General features: G+C 45.2%; 1 protein-coding gene across 1 annotated transcript; it reads left to right on the forward strand.

Annotated features, from left to right (window-relative positions):
- Window positions 1-981: 981 nt before the first annotated feature.
- LOC119056427 (transmembrane epididymal protein 1A-like) lies at window positions 982-1,869 on the forward strand. Its single transcript, XM_037154843.2, has one exon. The coding sequence runs from the start codon at window positions 982-984 to the stop codon at window positions 1,867-1,869; it is 888 nt and encodes a 295-aa protein (XP_037010738.2).
- The last annotated feature ends 17,803 nt before the right edge of the window (window positions 1,870-19,672 follow it).

Here is a 19,672-nt window from a genome sequence, read left to right on the forward strand (position 1 = left end):
ATTAATAATTATGATATTTAATTATATTAATAATAAACTTTATAATTTTTAATATAAATGAGTTGTTCACCTTTTTTTCTTTACAATTCCTGCTTTGGAATCATTCATAGAAACACCTGCACGACTTCGGCATCATAGGAATTTAGAGAGGAATGTTAGTAATAACAATAGTAAAGTTACTAATAATCACTACCATTTATTGAGTATTTATTATGTATGAGACACTCTACATACATTATTCTATTTAATATTCACAACAAACCTATGAAGTAATTGTTGTTCCCATCTACAGTCAGGAAACTGAGGCTGAAGAGGACAAAGTAACTTGCCTATAATCATGAAACTTGCAATGTTGGAGCTGAGATTCAGTCATTTTGCTGTGCACAAACTCTGGACTTTGTAAACACATGAATAGGCCTCAGTCTGCTGTGCTGGCTGCTAGGCTTGTAACCTTGTGGTACCCTTTACCCCTCTGAGTCTTGATTCACCCGTAAAATTTGCTTAACAGTAACTCCCTCATTGCGTTGTTGAGAAATTTAACTGAGAAGACATACGCAATGTGCCTGGCACACAGACACAGTCATAGAAGAGAGTCAGCCACCACCCTTCTTTGATGGAGTACCTTAACTCTTTCATCCTTTCTCTTTTTTTGTGGGGTGTGGTGGAAGGGCGGTGAGATAGAGGGTAAATCAGTGCAGCTGTGAGGGGCAGTGGTGGTAATTCCAGGTGTGGCCCATCTAAGTGAGGAAGAGAGTGAGGTGAACCTTCACGTATCCAAAGGAGACACACCCTGGGCAGGACTCAGGTGCTCCCAGCACAGGGAGGCATGCCTTTCCAAGTGTGGGAGGCTGGGGTGGGGCTGTGTCAGGGAGATCTCTCACCGCTAAGAAGCAGTCACTCTTGCTTGTGAGGAGGGCCCTGTGAGGTTGCTGCTCATCTTCCAGCTCTTGCCCTCTTGGCCCAGACACATACACAGAGACAATGGGAAATCTCGAGGGACACCTGCTGCCAGGGGTGATCTTCCTCCTCTACACACTCTACTACTCAGTGCTGGCGTCCTTGGCCCTGCTACGTGGACAGAGGTTTTTCAAGCCCCCCGTACCCCCAAGGGAGAAGCAAGGACACAGGTGGTGGAAGCGGGTACCTGGGGAAGGAGTGGTGAAGATCATCATCAGCCTGACTGGAATTATGTCTGAGTTCTTCTACCCTCCAGGAGTCAACCGGCTGAAGATAGTGGACTGGGAGGACCCTCAGCGACCATTCTTGTTCTCAAACAACTGGCAGCATGTCACCATGTATGGGTTCTTCCTGCTCAGTGGCCTGGTGGACATTGTGAGCCAGTCATGCCAGGCACAGCAGAGCATGAAGCTGGAGCGAGCAGCTGAGGCCCTGGCCTGCTGCACACTGGCACTGCTAATGGCATCCCACGTTGAGCACAAGGACGCCCTGGAGATCCGCCTGCACATTCTCTTCATAGTGCCTGCCTTCCTGGTCGGCCTGGTGCTCATGATTGAGGTGTGGGTCCCTGACCAGCCCCCACTCTGGTTCCTCAAGTCCTGGATGGGGCTGGTGTTCAGCACCTGGCTGCTGCAGATCTGCACGGTGCTGTACATTCCTCCTTCTGGGCAGCCCTGGAGATCAGAAAATCCTGTGGACCTTGCCTTTCTCACAATCTTCTTCTGCTGGCACCTGATTTTAGGGGCAGCTGTGCTGGCCACTGTCTATGGCATCTGCAGCCTCTGGCATCATCGCTGTTCCTCAGGGACAGAGGCCTCAGGTACCAAGTACCAGCCATGCCCCACAGGCTACAACAGTGAAGAGCTGGACAAACTCAGGGCTGGGACTGAGCTGCTGCATGAGGGAGTCTAGGTTTAGTCTGTCTTTGTGCTCACCTTTTCTAATGAGAGTTTTGAGGCTGCCCATTGAGTGCATACCATGGGGCCTACAGTGTGGCTTTCCACCACAGTAATCATCTTCCTTTTTTGTAAATAAACCTCCACGCTCCTAGCAGCACTTCTGCCCACTGCTCGGATCTCTCCAGGTCTCTTTCTTGTCACACTATGCACGATGGTTCCTTGCCATTTACTTACATGGAGTGGAAGATGGAGCAGTCATTTTCTCTGAGAGCTTTTGAGATTCAAGAGGAGAAAATGAAATGAGAAAACGGAGGGAGATGGATTTTCACTGGGGACCTGAGAAGGGTTCTATCCATCTGAGGCAAGGCTGGCTGCGTGTGTGTACAAATGTGTGCATGTGTGTGTGTGTCTGCAGCTGAAGTGCTTCACTGTGTGAAAGAAAGGGGGTCCATTTTTGCACAATGGTGAGGGTTTCTGTTTTCTTCATTTCTCCATGTTCTTTGTTTACACTAAGTGTAGGAGGCTTCAGAACTTGTTTTGTTGTTGTTTTTTAATCTAAACTGAATGAAGCTACCTCTGCTTTCAGAGAGAGTAAGGCAGGAGGGGAAGGAAGTAGCAAATAGTTTAGCAGAGAATCATGTCTGGGGAGAAAGGAGGCAAGAGAGAAATTCCCAAAAGTGATTATAAGAAACAACAATGGTACTTATATAATTTTACTTGTTTGGTTTTTGCTGAGATATGAAACAACTCCCATGTTCCTCCTTGTTCAATAAAGTCTATGATACATACAAGTCTTGTGTGAGTGATTCTCGGGCAAGATCGATGAAAGAGCCCTGATTGCAGTTGGTGGGAGCAGAAGGGAAGGAAGTGCCATGAAACATGGGGTGCAGATGACCCCAGTGGTTCTGAAAGTGCAGGAGCTCAGAGCTGAGAGGAGCCCTGAGCATGTCAACCCCCTGGAGTCTACAGAAATTTTCATCTAGTCATTGAGCTTCTCCCAGAATGAGCAGAGGAGGTGCTAGTAAATCACATGCTCTGTGAAAAACATGAAATAATCTAAAAATACGTACCCTTGAGCACAATTAGAGAGCCACTGCTTCCAGTAGCCTGAGTCTGCTTCTGTGGGAGGGATACACTCTGCATTTGGAAGTCTGAAGAGGCAGGCAAAAGGGAGGAGATGCTGCCTGCTGTCCACAGTATGGGAAAGCGCCCCAGAGGAAAGAGCCCACTCATGAAGCAGAGGCAGTTGTGCCACCTTTCCTGCAGTCGGAATTGCTCTTCACAGAGACTGAGAAGCTTCAGGAAATATTGAGAGGCATTTGCATTTGCATTTGCAGGGTGGAGGACAAGACAGGCTTCACGTTGTCATCTAAAATATCACTGGACATTCCCTAAAGAAACAGTGTGCAAATAGGCCCTGGACTCTGAGACAGGGGTTAGGACAGAGAAGGGGAGCAACGGAAGGGATGGAAATGGGACAAGGATCTGGCAACTCACACTGGCAGGGCTTGGAGGGAAGGGATGTTCTGAATCTGGAAGAAGAGAAATGTATCTTTCTCCAGCAATTGGAACCAGGCCAGCAACCAAGCTAAGGAGAAGGCACTCCCTTCTTTCTGTCCTGCCCTTAAAAGCCCAGAAGTGGAGCCATATTTACATGGAAAATAATAACACTTCAGCCTCAGAGCCCCTCCGTTTACATCTTGCCCGCAAAGCCCTGAAAGGGGACATCCCAAGGCATTCATATGATCACATATCACTGAAAATTGAAAAGGTAAGATATTTCTGTATTCTTTTTCTAACTAGAGAATTCAAATTGTATAAATTTAAGATTCCACAAAATCTGTCATGCCTTTACCCCCAAAGCTTAAGACAGATTTACTTTCAGGAAGCCTAGTGATAAAAACTTCTCTTCACCTGTTAGTGGAACACTCTATTCAAGGATAGTGTAAGACTCTTCCTTCCTCAACTTGGGAACAAGAAGCTTAAAATGCTAATAACACCACACACTGGTGTGAAACCACCTGCTAAAGGATAATCTTACTCAACAACCACAAATGAGTGGTATCAGATGCTGGGCCCGATTTAATGAGGAGGAGTTAGAGGTGCGGAAGACTGATGGCTGGGGGTGGAGAGGAAGTGATTTACAGAGGTGGGTCCTGTTGATCTTCATTTCTGCTGTGCCAAGGAGTTTATGTCACTCACATGTAGAAAAACAGAACCGACAGGACATGAACATAAAAATTTTAAGGAATTGGCTCATGAGACTGTGAGGGCAGGCCTGCAGGCCAGAGACCCAGAGAAGAGCTGATGCTGCCACTTTGAGTCTAAAGGCAGCTTGGAGGAAGAATTCCTTCTTCCTCTAGGCACCTCAGTCTGTTTTTTAAGGACTTTATCTGATTGGATGAGACCCACTCACATTATGGAGGGTAATCTGCTTAATCAAAATCTACTGATTTAAGTGTTAATCATATCAAAAAACGTACCTTCATAGCAACATCTAGTCTGGTGTTTGACCAAGCAACAGGGTACCACAACCTAACCAAGTAAAGACACAAAATTAACCAACATACTTCACATATTGTAACATGGCCAGTCAAACACAATTTATGACATTGTATTTGTCATGATTTTTGGAGCACTCCTATATTAATTATGCTAACTTTATTTTAAAGGAATTTTATCATTACAGGTCCTGATCACGTTGTGACTGTGATTATATAACGTTATATGTGCTTTTTTTCTTTCCCTGCTCCCTCTAGAACAGAGATAGAATGATGGGTGGGCAGGTGGGTGACACATTTTTAAAGGTTAAAAAATAATATTTAGAGGCTTTGATGGGTATCATTCATGTTATATATTTTAAACATCTTAGAAAACACCAAAGAGTACTTTAAAGTATTTTGAAATCTACCATAATGCCATTACCCAGAATTGGTTGTTACTTTGTGGGAGGACTTAGGGGTAGGACATCACTTCAACCAAGGAATGAATGATGGTGTTTGTCTATCAGAGAAGAGGCCTTTCCTGGTGGTGATGACTGATGTGCTTGATGGTTAAAGTCATGGGTGACTAAAGATGTTTGGAGGTGAAGATCACTGAAGATGAAGAAATCCAGAACTGGGAATCTAGTTTTGTGGAAGGAGCCGAGCAAGGATAATAACATGTCTGGGAAGATGGTAACCTTGGTCTGGAAGAGAACCCCCACAACCCTGTCCTTAGTGAATTCAGGTGGAGAGTGGTGTAGGGGAGACAACCAAAGGCATCAAGGGGAGCCAGAAGACAGAAGTGTAAATGGCATCAGCTTTGAAGTGATCAGGGTTAAGCAGAAATGGTAATACCTACCCCACAGAGGTATGGTGAAAAGTAAATAAGGCACCACATAATCAACACAAATTGAAGGAAGATGTACATTAGATGCCAATAAACATTAATATAAGAGAATGAATATACAAATGGGCAGTGGCCAGACCATATATAAAAATAAAACTCTGACCCAGAGTCCATAGCAAGCAACCCAGGAAACCAACCATTGTCTACAGTAATCAGCTCAGGAAGCCAGCCAGCTCTCTGTAAGTTGGACTTGTAGAAGGTCAGTTAGCTAGCTCTAGTAACCAGTCTAGAAAGCCAAACAATAACCCCTGTAACAGCTGACCTCAAATGGGCAGGAGTTGATTAATATCTAACAGCTTCCCTAGTTTCTGTCCATGATTCCAACTTAGGACCAACCATAGAGAGCCAACTATGCACCCCTAACCAATCAGATGGGATGACCCCTTCTAGTTAGCCAGCCTACAGCTTCCCCATGCTAAAAGCTTCCATCACAGTACACCTGTGATGTACTTCCTTCTTTCTGCTGTGAAACTTTTCCACTCCTCTGCCTGCCTTGAGTCTGCCAAAAAGCAAAGGATGGTGGCCAGCTCCCTTCTTATGCTCTAAGTAGATAAGCGTTTTGTTTCTTTTGGCTGGTCTTCATTCATTTCCACATGCTCGATTCTTTAACTTATTCATGTAGGCAGTTACTCAATATTTATTGAGCATCTACTATATTCCACACTTTGTGCTAGGCCCTGAGAACAGTGAAGCGACCCAGATGCCAGGGTCCTTGCCTTCAAGCTGATTACAGTTCAGGGGGGAGAAGAAAGATAAAGAAACAGCAAGCTAACTGCAAAGAGCTGCACAGTCTGAAAAGAGCTGTGATGAGAGGCAGCTAAGCCAGACTTAGAATCAGGGAACACTTCCTAGACAAACCATGTCTCTGTTACCAAATTCAAGTAGTTGTCATTAGGTAGTTTTGTCTAATTTCAGCAAGTAAAGGAGACAGGGTATTCACATCCAAAGTTGTCTCACAGGAGTGAGGCTTAGCCATTTCTTATATACACTATTAGGTTAATTACATGTTGATTTCTTCTTTGCAGTTGCCTAAACTTGGACATTTGGATTCCCTTCAAGCTCATCAAGTTATAATGGCCTGTAAAATACTGTGCTACATTTGAACATTTAGCAAGAATAGCATTTAATTAGAACTATCCAGACCTTGAAACTCTTATCCTGCTTAACACCTCCACAGGGACCTATTGGGTCAATATAGTCAGGGGAAATGGGGTGGAGGAAACATTTGGGAGACAGGAAAGGACCAAGGGAAAGTCCCTCAGCCATAGCATAAACACTGAAGGAAGTGAACAAAGTCGGATTGATTGGGCCTCAGTGTTTGAGCCTGGAATTGTAAGACATGAAGGTGAAAAGGCAGACCAAGGTCAGATCCCCTCTAAACCACAGGAAGGAATTTGGTGTTACTGCTGAAGCCAACTATAATGTACAAATGTCCACTTTGAAAATGTCACTTAGGTTCGATGCAGAATGAGGCCTGGAGGAGGACAAACCTGGAAGCAGGGAGACAAGTTCAGAAACTAACAGGCAATGGTGGCTGGATGGGAAGAAAAGTGCATGGGTTAGAGAGCTGGCTTAGTGGTTCCCAGCAGGAATGGCATAGCTAGAGGTTGGCAGACTGAGAAAGGGGAGAGAGGCTGGAGAGCTAAAGAAGAAAGTCAATGCAATCACTGAGAAAATGAAAACCAGGACATGGGGCTGGAGGAGAAGAGATGAATTCTGGATGGAGACAGAAAGTTTGAGGTGTTCTGGAAGTAGGTGGCTGTATAATTCTGGAGCTCAAGAGAAAGGGATGGGTAGAGAGGGGTTGAACCTCTTGTCACCCAGGGGTGGATTAGCTCACCGAGGGAGAGGGCCAGGAACAAAACTCTGGGAGGCACCACATCTACCTGGGAAAAGAAGAGAGGCACCTCCAAGGCAGACCATGAAAGAGCAGCCAAGGAGGTAGGAAAACCAAGTTGCTGTAACACAGAAACCAAATATTGCTATTGTTCCAAGAAAGGGAGTAGCCAACAAACAAGAGCAAAGCTTTGTTTCCTCCTATTGCTTCCTTTCCTTCCCCTCCCAGTGAAGGATGGTGCCCAGGACAGTGGGAGGGAATTAATTCTCCCAAGACTAGTGGAACCAGTCCTGCATGTCCCACAGTGTTGCCCAAGCAGCACCAAGGAAGTTGCCATGTTGTACCTCCCAGTCATGAGTAAACTGGATGATGAAAGAATAGGAAGAAATGACTGTTTAAGTAGAAAGATCTTAATTGGAGGACTACAGTGAGCATTTTATCCTAATCTGATGTATGTACACTACATCGGTAGCTATATGGTTCAATAGCCCTGGTTATTGAGTGCCTACCATATAGGAGGTGAAAACTGAAATCAAATTTTGTCTCTCTTCACTAGCCTGCAATTACAAAAGGGATTACAGGAAGGATAACGATCCATATTTCAAGGTCCTTTCTCTCCTTAAAACCTCACCCAGGTATCCCTCCAAGTTCTCACAAGCCTCTCTCCCTCTCTCAATCTCTCTCTCCCTCCTTAGTCTACCTCTTTCTTCTCCTTGCTCTTCCTTTTCCTCTTCTCCTCTCCTTTTCCTCTTCCTCTCTCATCTTCATTCCCCACCCTTTACACACCTAACTACCTACAACTCTGGGCTTCCTTCTGACATCCAGGTGAATCCAGAGATCACCCATCTCCCTCCCTCACTGCCTATTGTATTTTTGGCAATGAGACAGCTTTATTCTCCACTTTGCAATTATTTACTTGAAGACAATGAGCAGAGCCCAGGCTCAACCTGGAGAATGTTCTTCTCCCTGACCTACACACCCATGCGTCTGGCTGCCCCTTTCTTCAAAGACACAGTTCCCAAGAACCAGTCTCCAAGAGACCAAGTGCACAAGTGAGACCAAGCTCTCCAGAAGGCAGCATCCTCACTGTCCTGTGCATCGTCCTGTCCTGGTCCTATCACAGAATCTAGGAGCATAGACCTTGGGAGACTAGTGCAGGCAGAACCTTGACTTTTACTTTTTTTGTACTTCTGATTGCATTACCATGTAAGGAAAGAATACAGGTAATATGCTTGATTTTTTTTTAATGAAATCTAAAAAAGTTTGCCAAGGGCACAGCATTAACTGCTAAGCTACAAGGATGCAAGGAGCCCAGTACTGTCAGGCTGTGCCCACCACACCCCACTGCCACACTCTTGGTTCAGTGGCTCTGGCCTGAGAATGGCGGGGGTGCCAGGACCCCCACACCTCTGCTCACATTCCTCTCCCTTCGCAGGGCTGAACCCGCCCTTCTTGAGTCACTTTTGTCCTCAGCATCTGGCAGGACAGCAGATTCGGCAGGCACAACCAGAGCATGGAAAGAAATGTCCCGCACCGGTGCTCAGGGTGAGGCCCCTACAGTACTAGTGCATCCTTCTCCCACTACAGCTGGGGCGAGGTCCAGCTGGCCCTTGGTGGTCAGAGGTTCACACAGCTGACATGAGGGAGGTGGATGAACCACTGATGGAGTGATTCATCCAGTCATTCACACACGCAGTAAATATTTCTCCAGGCCTTCTAAGCATGTGGGAGGAATCTGTGGACAAAGCAATGATCCTGGAGCTTCAGACCTGGATGGGAGGTGGTTGGAGAGAAAATCATGAACTTGAAAGTTCATATACTGATGCTTAGCTCTAAGTAGTCTAAACCACCTCCGCCCTCACATTGTGAAAAGAAAATTTCCTTTGACAAATTGCTCTCCAGCATGCACCGAGGGAACTGCCAAGTGGCAGAAGGAGGCTGATAGGAGGGAGAGTAGCTGCTGGGAAACAATGCCTACAGAAGCCGAGTCTTTTTCATTCATAAAATATCATTTATGCTAATCATTGGAGCTTTTCAGAAATCCCTAAGTGCCCCTCCCCTTTTTTTAGTGGCTAATTTTCAAAAAGAATGGCACTTTCGGTCCATGAGGTAATAGAAAACATTTACGCCCTTTTTTTTTTCATTTTTATTTTATTGATTACGCCATTACAGTTGTTCTATTCCCCTCCTTCATTCCCCTCCACCCTGCACTCCCCACCCCTATCATTCCCCCCCCCTTTAGTTTATGACCATGTGTCTCAAGTCCTTTGGATTCTATATTTCCCATACTATTCTTGCCTCCCCATCTATTTTCTATTTACCGTCTATGCTACTTATTTTCTGTACCTTCTCCCCCCTTCTCCTCCCACTCCCCTGTTGCTAACCCTCCATGTGATCTTCATTTCTATGGTTCTGCTCCTGATCTAGCTGTCCTCTTAGTTTGCTTTTGTTTTAGGTGTGGTTCTTAATAACTGTGAGTTTGCTGTCCTTCCACTGTTCATCTTTTTTATCTTCTTTTTCTTAGGTAAGTCCCTTTAACATTTCATATAATAAGGGCTTGGTGATGATGAACTCTTTGAATTTGATCTTATCTGAGAAGCACTTTATCTGCCCTTCCATTCTAAATGAAAACTTTGCTGGATAGAGCAATCTTGGATGTAGGACCTATTCTTTCATGACTTGGAATATTTCTTTCCAGCCCCTTTTTGCCTGTAAGGTCTCTTTTGAGAAATCAGCTGACAGTCTGCTCGGAACTCCTTTGTAGGTGACTGTCCCTATATCTCTTGCTGCTTCTAGAATTCTCTCATTCATTTTAATCTTGGCTAATATAATTATGATGTGCCTTGATGTGTTTCTTCTTGGATCCAACTTCTTTGGGACTCTTTGAGCTTCCTGGACTTCCTGGAAGTCTATTTCCTTTGCCAGATTGGGGACGTTCTCCTTTATTATTTGATCAAATAACTTTTCCATTGTTGCTCTTCTTCCCCTTCTGGTACCCCTATAATTCGGATGTTGGAGCATTTAAAGATGTCCTGGAGGTTCCTAAGTCTCTCATTTTTTTGAATTCTTGTTTCTTCATTCTTTTCTGGTTAGTCATTTTTATCCTCCTTCCGGTCCACTCCTTTGATTTGAGCCCAGTTTCCTTTCCATTACTATTGGTTTCCTGTGCATTGCCATTCATTTCAATTAGCCTTCATATGTTCCTCTAATTTGTAACTAAAATCAACCAGTTCTGTGAGCATCCTGATCACCAGTGTTTTGAACTGTGCATCTGAAAGTTTTGCTATTTCTTCGTCACTTAGATTTATGGGCTCTGGGGCTTTGAGATCTTCTTGAGCCATTTTTGGTCTGTTCATGCCCATTAAGTATGAGGAGCAGAGCCTTAGGGGCAGGGTCTCCAGGGTGGGGGTCGCTGGGTTGTGATGCTGTATGTGGGGGTGGGGTCAGAGCCGGAAATGGCGGCCCTCTCTGCTGCCTTTCCTCGCTGGATCCCATCTCACTGCCCACTCCCTCGCCGGTCTATCTGCACAGGAATGCGCCAGCACAGTCAACCCGCTGCCCTTCACCCTCGCCGGATCCACTGGTGGCTCACTGGGTCGCACTCACTAGGTCGCTCACTGGGTCCGCCCTTTGCAACCCCATGCCTGGGATCCATGTGCCTAAGTCCATCTGACCGAGTTTTCCTGTGCAACCCCGCTCCGCCAGCTGCTGGTTTCACCCCTCTTAGTGGTCAGGCTGAAGAATTTGTTGTTATCAGACTTCCGAAAAGTTCAATTTTCCGTGTTCTGGCTGTGTGTTCTATTGCTAATATTTTGTTGTCTCTAAATTCAGTTGTGTGAGAAAACACGGCTTCTCCACCTATGCCTCCATCTTGGTGGAGAAAACACTGACGCCCTTTTGTGTAATTTAGCAGTCCATTCCTGGAAGGATGGTGGAGATGCCTGCTGTGGTGACCATCAGCCAGAGGAAAAGGCACACATCTGAATGGCAGGTGACGGGCACTGAACGTCCCGAATGGGAATAATGAGGTTTACCGCCAGGACAATAGTGCCCCAGATGTCCAGCTAACAGGGAATGTGAGACAATGGCAGAGGGATCGCCGCCAGAGCACAGGAGGACAAGAAGCCTCCAAGCCAACCCTGCCAGCCATTTTTCTTAAGCTGCAAAGCAGAATAGTTCTCTCAGTGCTTAGTTTGGGAACTTTTCTAAAAAAATAATTTGACACAACCTGCTCACTTAAATGGCACCCCGCGCCAGACCTATGTTCACACACAGCATTATATGCAGAGAAATCAATACATCATGATTTTCCAGTGCACTGTGTCAAGCTCAGAGAATTTTTATCAAAACCATCAAACTACTAAAACTACCAAGGCCTGCCAAACCCAATATCCTCTTTTTATAATAATACTTTGTAAAGCTCCTTTACTATCTTAAAGAGGAGTATAATCTACCTACGTACATAATTGCACAAAGTGTATATGGGCACAGAAATGAATATCACTATAGTATCTGTTGATACCTCCCAGCCAAACACCCCCAGGAACATTTGTGGTTGACAAGTTAAATTTATGGCTTCTTGGAGGTAGGGAAAGCACGCACCACACTGGGGAAATGTGGTGGGAAGGCCTTCAGGCTTTAGGGTTGTGTCAGGTGACTTTGGGAGGGTCTGTGGAAGTGGTGCTTTGCTTTGGGAGGGTCTGTGGAAGGGGTGCTGTCAAGAAGTGGGAATTGTTCCATACTGGGCATTCTAATAAATGCCACCCAGGAGGGCAAGGCGAGAGCTCATGTTGTAAAAGAGCAGGAGTCACCTGCATTTGCCAAGATGAGGAGACATTAGTCATGTCTGTAGTTTGGCTTGTGTTCACATTTTGTCTGTGTTCAGATGTGATTACAGAGTGTTCTTTTTTTATCTGGATCCATCAAGATCACAAAGTGGCCTTGCCTGATTCTGGTATTCAGTGGAATAAGTTTATGTGCAACAGGAGAACACGATGCTGAGCAACAAGTGCCAGGTTGGCTCCCCGATGCCAGAGATTGCTTTTCTCTTTCTTACATTCCAGCTGAAATAAAAAGGAGAGATAAAAACGGCTGATAATAAAATGATATACACTTCCATGTGTAAAGGCTCCAGCATAACTCTACTAGAATACATAATAGAATAAGATGGTTCTACCTCCTTATAATTTTCTTCTTATTTAAAAATAGGAATATTGAAAGTATTTCCTTATAATAAATACGGGAGAATGAAAGAGAAGTTCAGGTAACATCAGAATTAAAATTTATGTTACAGTATATAACACACCATACTCATTGGTTTATGTTAAGAGAAAGAAGTGATAACCTTAATGGAAGCAGGAATAATATTTTAACCAAATTATAGGCTGTCAAAAAAGAAAATATAAGAAAGAATGATATTCTCAGAATAGCATCGGTCTTATGTCTAGGAATGGTGGTGAATGAGATCCTTCTGTCTGACATGAAACGAGGAGATGCTCAAGTATCTCAGAGGTCACATCTCCTGTCTTGAAATTTCAGTACTCATTCAAGGCAGGCATTCTAATATGTCAAAACACCTTGAAAAATCATATAAGATAAACCCCAAGATAAGGCATATTTTAATACAATGAGATTTGCTCCAGGTCCCTGACCGGCCCCCATTTCCAAACGGAGGGTGCTTGACTGTGTGAATGTGGTCATGTTTACAGGAGAACCCCAGGCAACGCTGTTGCAGGCTTTCTGTGTGGCCGGTGTTGGGGAGGATACAGGAGGCTGGAGAGAACAGGTGGGATGTAACTGAACTGGAACTTGCTCATTTGGCTATACGGATAGTTGCATAGGAGCTGCTTCAATATGTTTTCCTTCATGCCTCTTATTTGGAAAAAAAGATTTTTATTCATTTATTTATTTAAAAACATTTACACATCACTGTGTTTTGCCTGATGATATGGATTGAGATAAATCCTTCTTGAGCCCCAGCTTCCTCTACACAAAACATAGGTCGTAATATCCCCCACGGTTGTTGTGAGTAAGAGATGAGGTATCATGAATATACACAGCCTAGTACAGGACTTGGTATGCAGCAGGCGTCCATAAATGTTTGCCTTTGAAATCCACAAAGGAGCCTGGCTTCCTGCTGCTGGGCAGGCCTGTACCACAGAAGGGAGGCAGTGGGTGGTGATGACCTGAGGGAATGGCTCCACCTACACACCTCCTCCTCCTGGGGTGCAGTCTCCCCACCACAGCACCACACCTCCGTGGTTCTTGGCACTCACTGCGCAGCCTGCCCTCCTGCCTCTGCCAGACTGGCCTGCCTCTGGGAAAAGGTTTTAAATAACATCACAAAAATGCAGCGCTACATTTTATGTGATTGAGTTTTGGACTCCATATATTTTGCTGTGGCCTGGGGTTATTTTGTTTCATCAGGTGGTGCAGAATGCCGCTGCACTGGAGGAGAACACAGGAAGTGTCAGAGAACTTAGGCCTTCAAACGTGCACCACATGGGACTGTATCAGAGTAACAGTGACAATCCTGAAAACAGCAAGGAATTCAAAGTAAAATAACACACAATCATCACAAAATGTCGTGTTTGCATTGTGCTGGATATCAATTGCCAATTTTTCTAATGGCCTACAAACATTTCAAATAGCCAGCAAATTATAGCTGAGGCTCTCAACTGTGATGCACACAGTGACACCAGAAAAGGGCATGGCATTTTCTATGAACTGTTTTTAAGGGCATCAAATACCATCAGCACCTTTGTATCCATTGTCAGTGATTTTGAAAATAATGTCCACTGTGGCTTTTTTCATGTTTTAACCTGACCCCTGTGAGCAGAGAGCCTTCGGGTCCTGCAGGGGCCTCTAGTGATGACCACGTGCCCGCCCGCCCACTCTCCTCACACGGCCAGTACTCAACAGCCTTCACCGCCTCATCGACTTCCCTTAGAGCAGCATCGCCAGACGTCAGTGAAACACAAACCATTTCGGTGGACTTTGTTCCTGTCACCATTCTCATAACCCATCCTTCACTGGTGAGTGGGGTTTTTCTATTTCTGTTGCTCACCCTATTTTGTAAGCATTTATACTGTTTCAGAAGAGAACAGCGACAGCTTCACCTTCTACTCAAAGATGTGTTTTAACATTCACTGAAAATTTTGGCTTTCCAGCATTTTTTTAAATCTCAGAAGTGTAATAGGCTGTCAACTTCATAATATGTTTTCTTTCACCTATGCACCACAATGTTCATAGCAGCACAATTTACAATAGCCAAGAGTTGGAAGCAACCTAGGTGCCCGTTAGTAAATGAATGGATCAAAAAATTGTGGTACATATACACAATGGAATTCTATGCTGCAGAAAGAAAGAAGGAGCTACTACCTTTTGCAACAACATGGATGGAACTGGAAAGCATTATGCTGAGTGAAATAGGCCAGGCGTTGAAAGACAAATACCATATAATCTCACCTCTAACAGGAAGCTAAACAACAAAACAAACGAAAAAGCAAAATAAAAACAAAAGACACTGAAATAGAGAATAGGGGGACAGTGACCAGAGGGGAGAGGGGAGGGAATTTAAGGGGAAAAAAGGGGAGGGATTTGGAGGAACGAATAGGAAGGACACAGGGACAAGAACTAAGGGGAGTGGAAATGGGAGGGAGGTGGGGAGCAAGGGGCTGGAGAGGCTGGGATGGGAAAAATAGACAAAAAACTGTACTTGAAAAATAACTAAATAAAATTAATTATTAAAAAAATAAATAAATAAAAAATAAAGATTTTTTTGTTGTTAAAAAATAATAATATTTTTTCTTTGTTTTTGTGAAATCTCCACTTCATCTCGATGGGGTGCTATATTACCCACTGAGGAGCTGGCATGTTGGCAACTGCTCACACGTGGGTGATTATAAAACCAGATTTGTGATGTTCAGCTGCATATTGTTGACTCTTTCCCTTTGCATTTGTCACTTTGTCATACAGGCTAAATCAGAATATCTCTGTGTAAATGGAGAATCACCACTGAAGATGACAGTTAAAATGCAGAGGAATTTGGTTAATCCAGTAGTACAAGACACTGCTATAGTGACTTTTCAAAATAGTAAGCTCTTGGCAAATTTTAAATAAAACAGTGCAGTCTTTCCTTGATATATGCAATTATTGGTTTCTAGGAAATGTGCTACCTACTCAACTTTGCCAAAACAAAAGCCCACAACTGCATGTTCACTTGTAACATGGAACTACAGTAGTCACTCCCTGCCTGATCCATGGTGTTGCTTTCCACAGTTTCAGTCGCCTACAGTCAAACTTGGCCCAAAAAGAATAAATGGAAAATTCCAGAAATAAATGGTTATAAGTTTTAAATTACACATTCTCCTTCACCATGCGCACATGACGAAATCTGGAGCCATCACTCCAGCCCTCCCGAGACACAGGTCACTCCTCTGTCCAGCCCTCCATGTTACCACCGTGTACACTCCCTGCCTGCTTGTAGTTATCTGGAGCAGTGATTTTCAACCAGCATGTGGTGGCAGGCACGCTGCTGTGCTGCAAGAATCTTCGAAACATGCAATAATACCTGACTATTTAGTCAGGGGCACTGACCTCTGTTGCCTTTAATTGCCAAATTAAAAAGTGACAAAAGCCAACACAACAATAGCCAGCCAGTGTCAATGAATCAGAATTACACCTATTTTTGCCCTGGCTGGTGTAGCTCAGTGGATTGAGCGCGGGCCTGCAAACCAGACAATCGCAGTTCCATTCCCAGTCATGGCACATACCGGGGTTGCAGGCTGGTTCCCTGCAGGCCAGTTCCCAGCAGGGGATGCATGAAAGGCAACCATACATTGATGTTTCTCTCCCTCTCTCCTTCCCTTCCCCTCTAAAGATAAATAAATAAATTTTTTTAAAAAGATTCTTTATAAAAAAATTACACCTATTTTTTGTCACATTAACAAAAAAATCACATATTTTTGGTGTGCAGCAGAATTTTGGTAATTGGTTTATGTGTGCCATGATACCAAGGGGTTGGAAGTCACTCATCTGGAGTTATCTTTGCAGTCACAAACATTATTGGAAGGCCCTTGAAAAGCCCCAGACTTGTCTGTTAGTCTTGGCTTTGAGAGAGAGACTGAGACCGTGCTCACATGCAGTATCCGTTGTAATTGCTCTGTGTTATTGTTAATGCTGGCTGTTCATCTCTCACTGTGCCTAATCTATAAATTAAGCTTTGTCATAGGTGTGTCCACAGAGGAAAAACACAGTATGTAGAGGGTTCAGTCCTCTCCGTGGTCTCAGGCATCCACTGGGGACCTCGGAGCATGTCCCCATGGACTCAGGCGACTACTATAGTTCTAGGCTCAAATATTTATCAGCAGGTTTTTCACCTCCATAACTCTAGGTTCGGTGGGTTCTAGAACTGGATTATTATACACAGGCTTTCACTTGTACTTGAAAGTCCCAAGGGACACAAGAGAAACCGTCTATTGTGCCAGTTTGGTGGCACTAAAGGCCAGCAGTAACACCAATTGATCATGACAAAAAAATTTCCAAATCAGCCCTGGGAGCAGTGTTGCCCTGCAGGGAACCATTGATTTTCATGAAAATACAGTCACACGTCTGTGGTTTACAATCTAAGTTACACCTGATTCAATAAAAATACAGTCACGCAAACACAATCAGGGCTGTTTTAAAAGCTTTATGAGGCGCAGGCCCTTACTTGGAGGCCCTGCCTCAGTCCCATCAAGCATACTAAAATGCACCCTCAGCCTGCAGTAAATGTACTAGTAGCCACACCTGCTGTGCTAGGCCCCATTCTAAGTACTTCACGACCACCTCTGAAGTAGGCACTATTATGATTCCTGTCTTACAGATGAGGAACAAGCTCAGAGAGGTTTGGTGACTTGCCCAAAACCACACAGCTGGTAAGTGTTCGAGCCAAAATACAAGGCTGGGCCCTCTGATGCCAACATACTATGGCCTGTACGACTCTTGTAGAGTTTATACCCAAGAGCAATTTAAGTTGTCCTTTATGAGTTGGTTGAGTGGCAGAGGACTTTACCTTTGTCAGTTTCTGCTGTGGAGTTTCAGTTTTGTGTTTTGAGCCCATCACTAACTTGAGGTTTCAAACATCGGTGTGAGGCCCCAGGTCCCCAGTCCCGAGCCTGCACTGCCTGATGCCTGCAGCAGCACCTCCCAGGCAAACAGGGGAGGGCCCACCTTCTCTCTCCTGTTTGTGTGTGTGTGTGTGTGTGTGTGTGTGTGTGTGTGTGTGTGTGTGTGTGTAAACAATGACAATGATTAGCTTCTAGAGCACTGTGAGCCATGCAGTTGTTATCTCTAATGGCACCCACCTTGCTGGATGTGTTACTATTTCAAGGTTTAGGTGAGGAAACTGGTGTCAGGAGGATTAAGTGACTTGCCCAATGTTACACATAGCATAAAAAATGAAAGCTAATTCAACTCTGTTCCATATGACTCTAAAACCTCTGCCCCTCCCCTGCCCCCAGAGGACTCAGTTTTGGCACCTTGGGACTTTCCTGTTTCTTTGCCTAACACTCCTTCCCCAGCAATGGAACTGGCAGGTTTCCAATTGTCCTCCCACCTAGTTCCCATCAGCAAGAAATTGCATCTACTGGTTCTTTCCCCACAGCCACTGTCATCCCATTCCAGGGTGGGATGAAGCCCTCAGATTCTCGCTAGAACACAGCCAGTGCAGAGGTTGCTCTGGATGGGGATGCCACAGGACTATTTTCTCAGTGCCAGACCTTCCTGTTCTTCTTTGCCTGGGCATTACCGTCACCCATCACTTCTCCTGACCATGCTCTCTTCTTAGAGACCCCTCTTCTACAACCCTTCAGGCCGTGACTGCACCTGGTTGCCCGTCATCCCTGTGGCCTGGATCCTAGAGGACCAAAAGCATGGGTGTGGGGGAACAAATGTTTTTCAACTGGCTCCTCTCTGAGACTGAGACAGACTCTACGGGCCCTTTACCTGGAGGTCTCAGAGAGTAAGGCTGAAAGAGCCAAATTTCACTGGGCATGTGGTAGAAAAAGCCAAGGGAAGTGTGTGCAGAAGCAGGCACAGAGAAGCAAAGAAGAGAGACCTTGCAGAGCCAGGGTGGTGGGGGAGCGGGGCAGGAACACAAAAGGAGAAAAAGACACTTGGCCGCTGCCTTTGCACCGCTCAAATACTCCTATCCTTAGGCTTGTGAAAGATGTCAGTCTCCTTCCAATAAACTCCTTTCTTGAAACCAAGGCTCCCTGCATCACCTGCTGAGCCCCCCACAGCTCTGGGTGCCCAATCCCTGGACAGAGGGAAAAGGTCCAACCAGTTCCTTAATCCTGTTCCCATCCCACTTGTTCACTCCCACACCTCCAATCTGGTAATTTGTGGAACTAAAGTGGGGGCCTGTCACCTGTTCATCTCTAAGTCACAAACACTTACCCCCAGGGTTTACTAGGAGTACTGGGCTCACAGCCCCTCCCTCATGCCCCAAGTCTAGCCCTCCTGTGGAAGCTGGCCCACTGTGCTCTAGCCCTGTCCTGTCCATGGAATGGCTCCCTGAGGTCCTTTCCATGATCACTTTGCCAATCCCAGACTCTGAGGGCTCAGCAGGGACTCAAATGATTCAAAGCCTGTCATGCCCCGCCCACTGGGTGGCATCTCTCAGTTCAGAGGTTTATCTCCTTTTTACCTGAGCTGGTTGGACGCATGCAGTGGAGCATCACCCAGCCAGTAGAGCGATGGTAGACTGATGACCTGGAGAAACATTCACATCTACATCACGGAAAGTAGGTACATAGATATGCTTGTTACCAACTGTGTCTTCATAGGAAATAGTCCTATAAGTATCATGGCTGATTTTGTTTGTTTGTTTGTTTGCTTTTGCTTGTTTGGTCTTTTTGCTTAAACATTCTCTGGATGAAAGAGAAGGCTGTCCCCCAGACAAAAAGGCAGGCAGAGGCTATTGTCTTTTTTTGAACACTCCCCACCCAGAGACACAGAGCTGGCAGGTGAGTGCCATATCTAGGCCAACACTGTTTGCCCTGGTGATCCCCCGAGGCTCCACCCACCCAACTTATAAGCCCACCCAAACTGTTAACAGTGGCTTTTCCCTCTGAATGGCTAGTTTTGACTCATACTTCATAACTCCTTTAATCCTTTCAAACAAGCAACTGTCATTATCAGTGAGCCTCAAGCCCCTCTCTATCTTGCTAAGTGACCCCAGGCCCAGCACTAGCAGCTGCCAGCCTAGACTCACAACTTGGCTTGAAGCCACCTGGGAATCTTCAAGCCCAGCACAAGTAGCAGTCATCTCAGGTTGCTTTGTAGCTCAAACAGGGTGGCCCAGAGCAGAACACAGGTGGTGGCTGACCCTGGCCTGCACTGGGGAAACCCCAGAGCCAGTACACCCAGTAGACAGCTACAGACCACATCAGAGCACCACTATCCTGCCCCTGGACAGCTGATCCTCCATAGAGGGTGGAGGTTGATAGTCAGTGGTCACAGCCAGTCCTTGCAGCTCACTGGCCTGGGTAAATCCCTCCCATTGACCTGCCAGCAACAATAAAGAGGCTGTAGAGAGAGTGTGTAC

Source organism: Artibeus jamaicensis, unplaced genomic scaffold (assembly GCF_021234435.1).
Source record: "Artibeus jamaicensis isolate MK-2021 breed Jamaican fruit bat unplaced genomic scaffold, CSHL_Jam_final scaffold_474, whole genome shotgun sequence".
Taxonomy (NCBI): Eukaryota; Metazoa; Chordata; class Mammalia; order Chiroptera; family Phyllostomidae; genus Artibeus; species Artibeus jamaicensis.

Bases quoted from the DNA above. Each gene is read 5' to 3' on its own strand.
- LOC119056427 (XM_037154843.2), top strand. From the start codon at position 982: ATGGGAAATCTCGAGGGACACCTGCTGCCAGGGGTGATCTTCCTCCTC.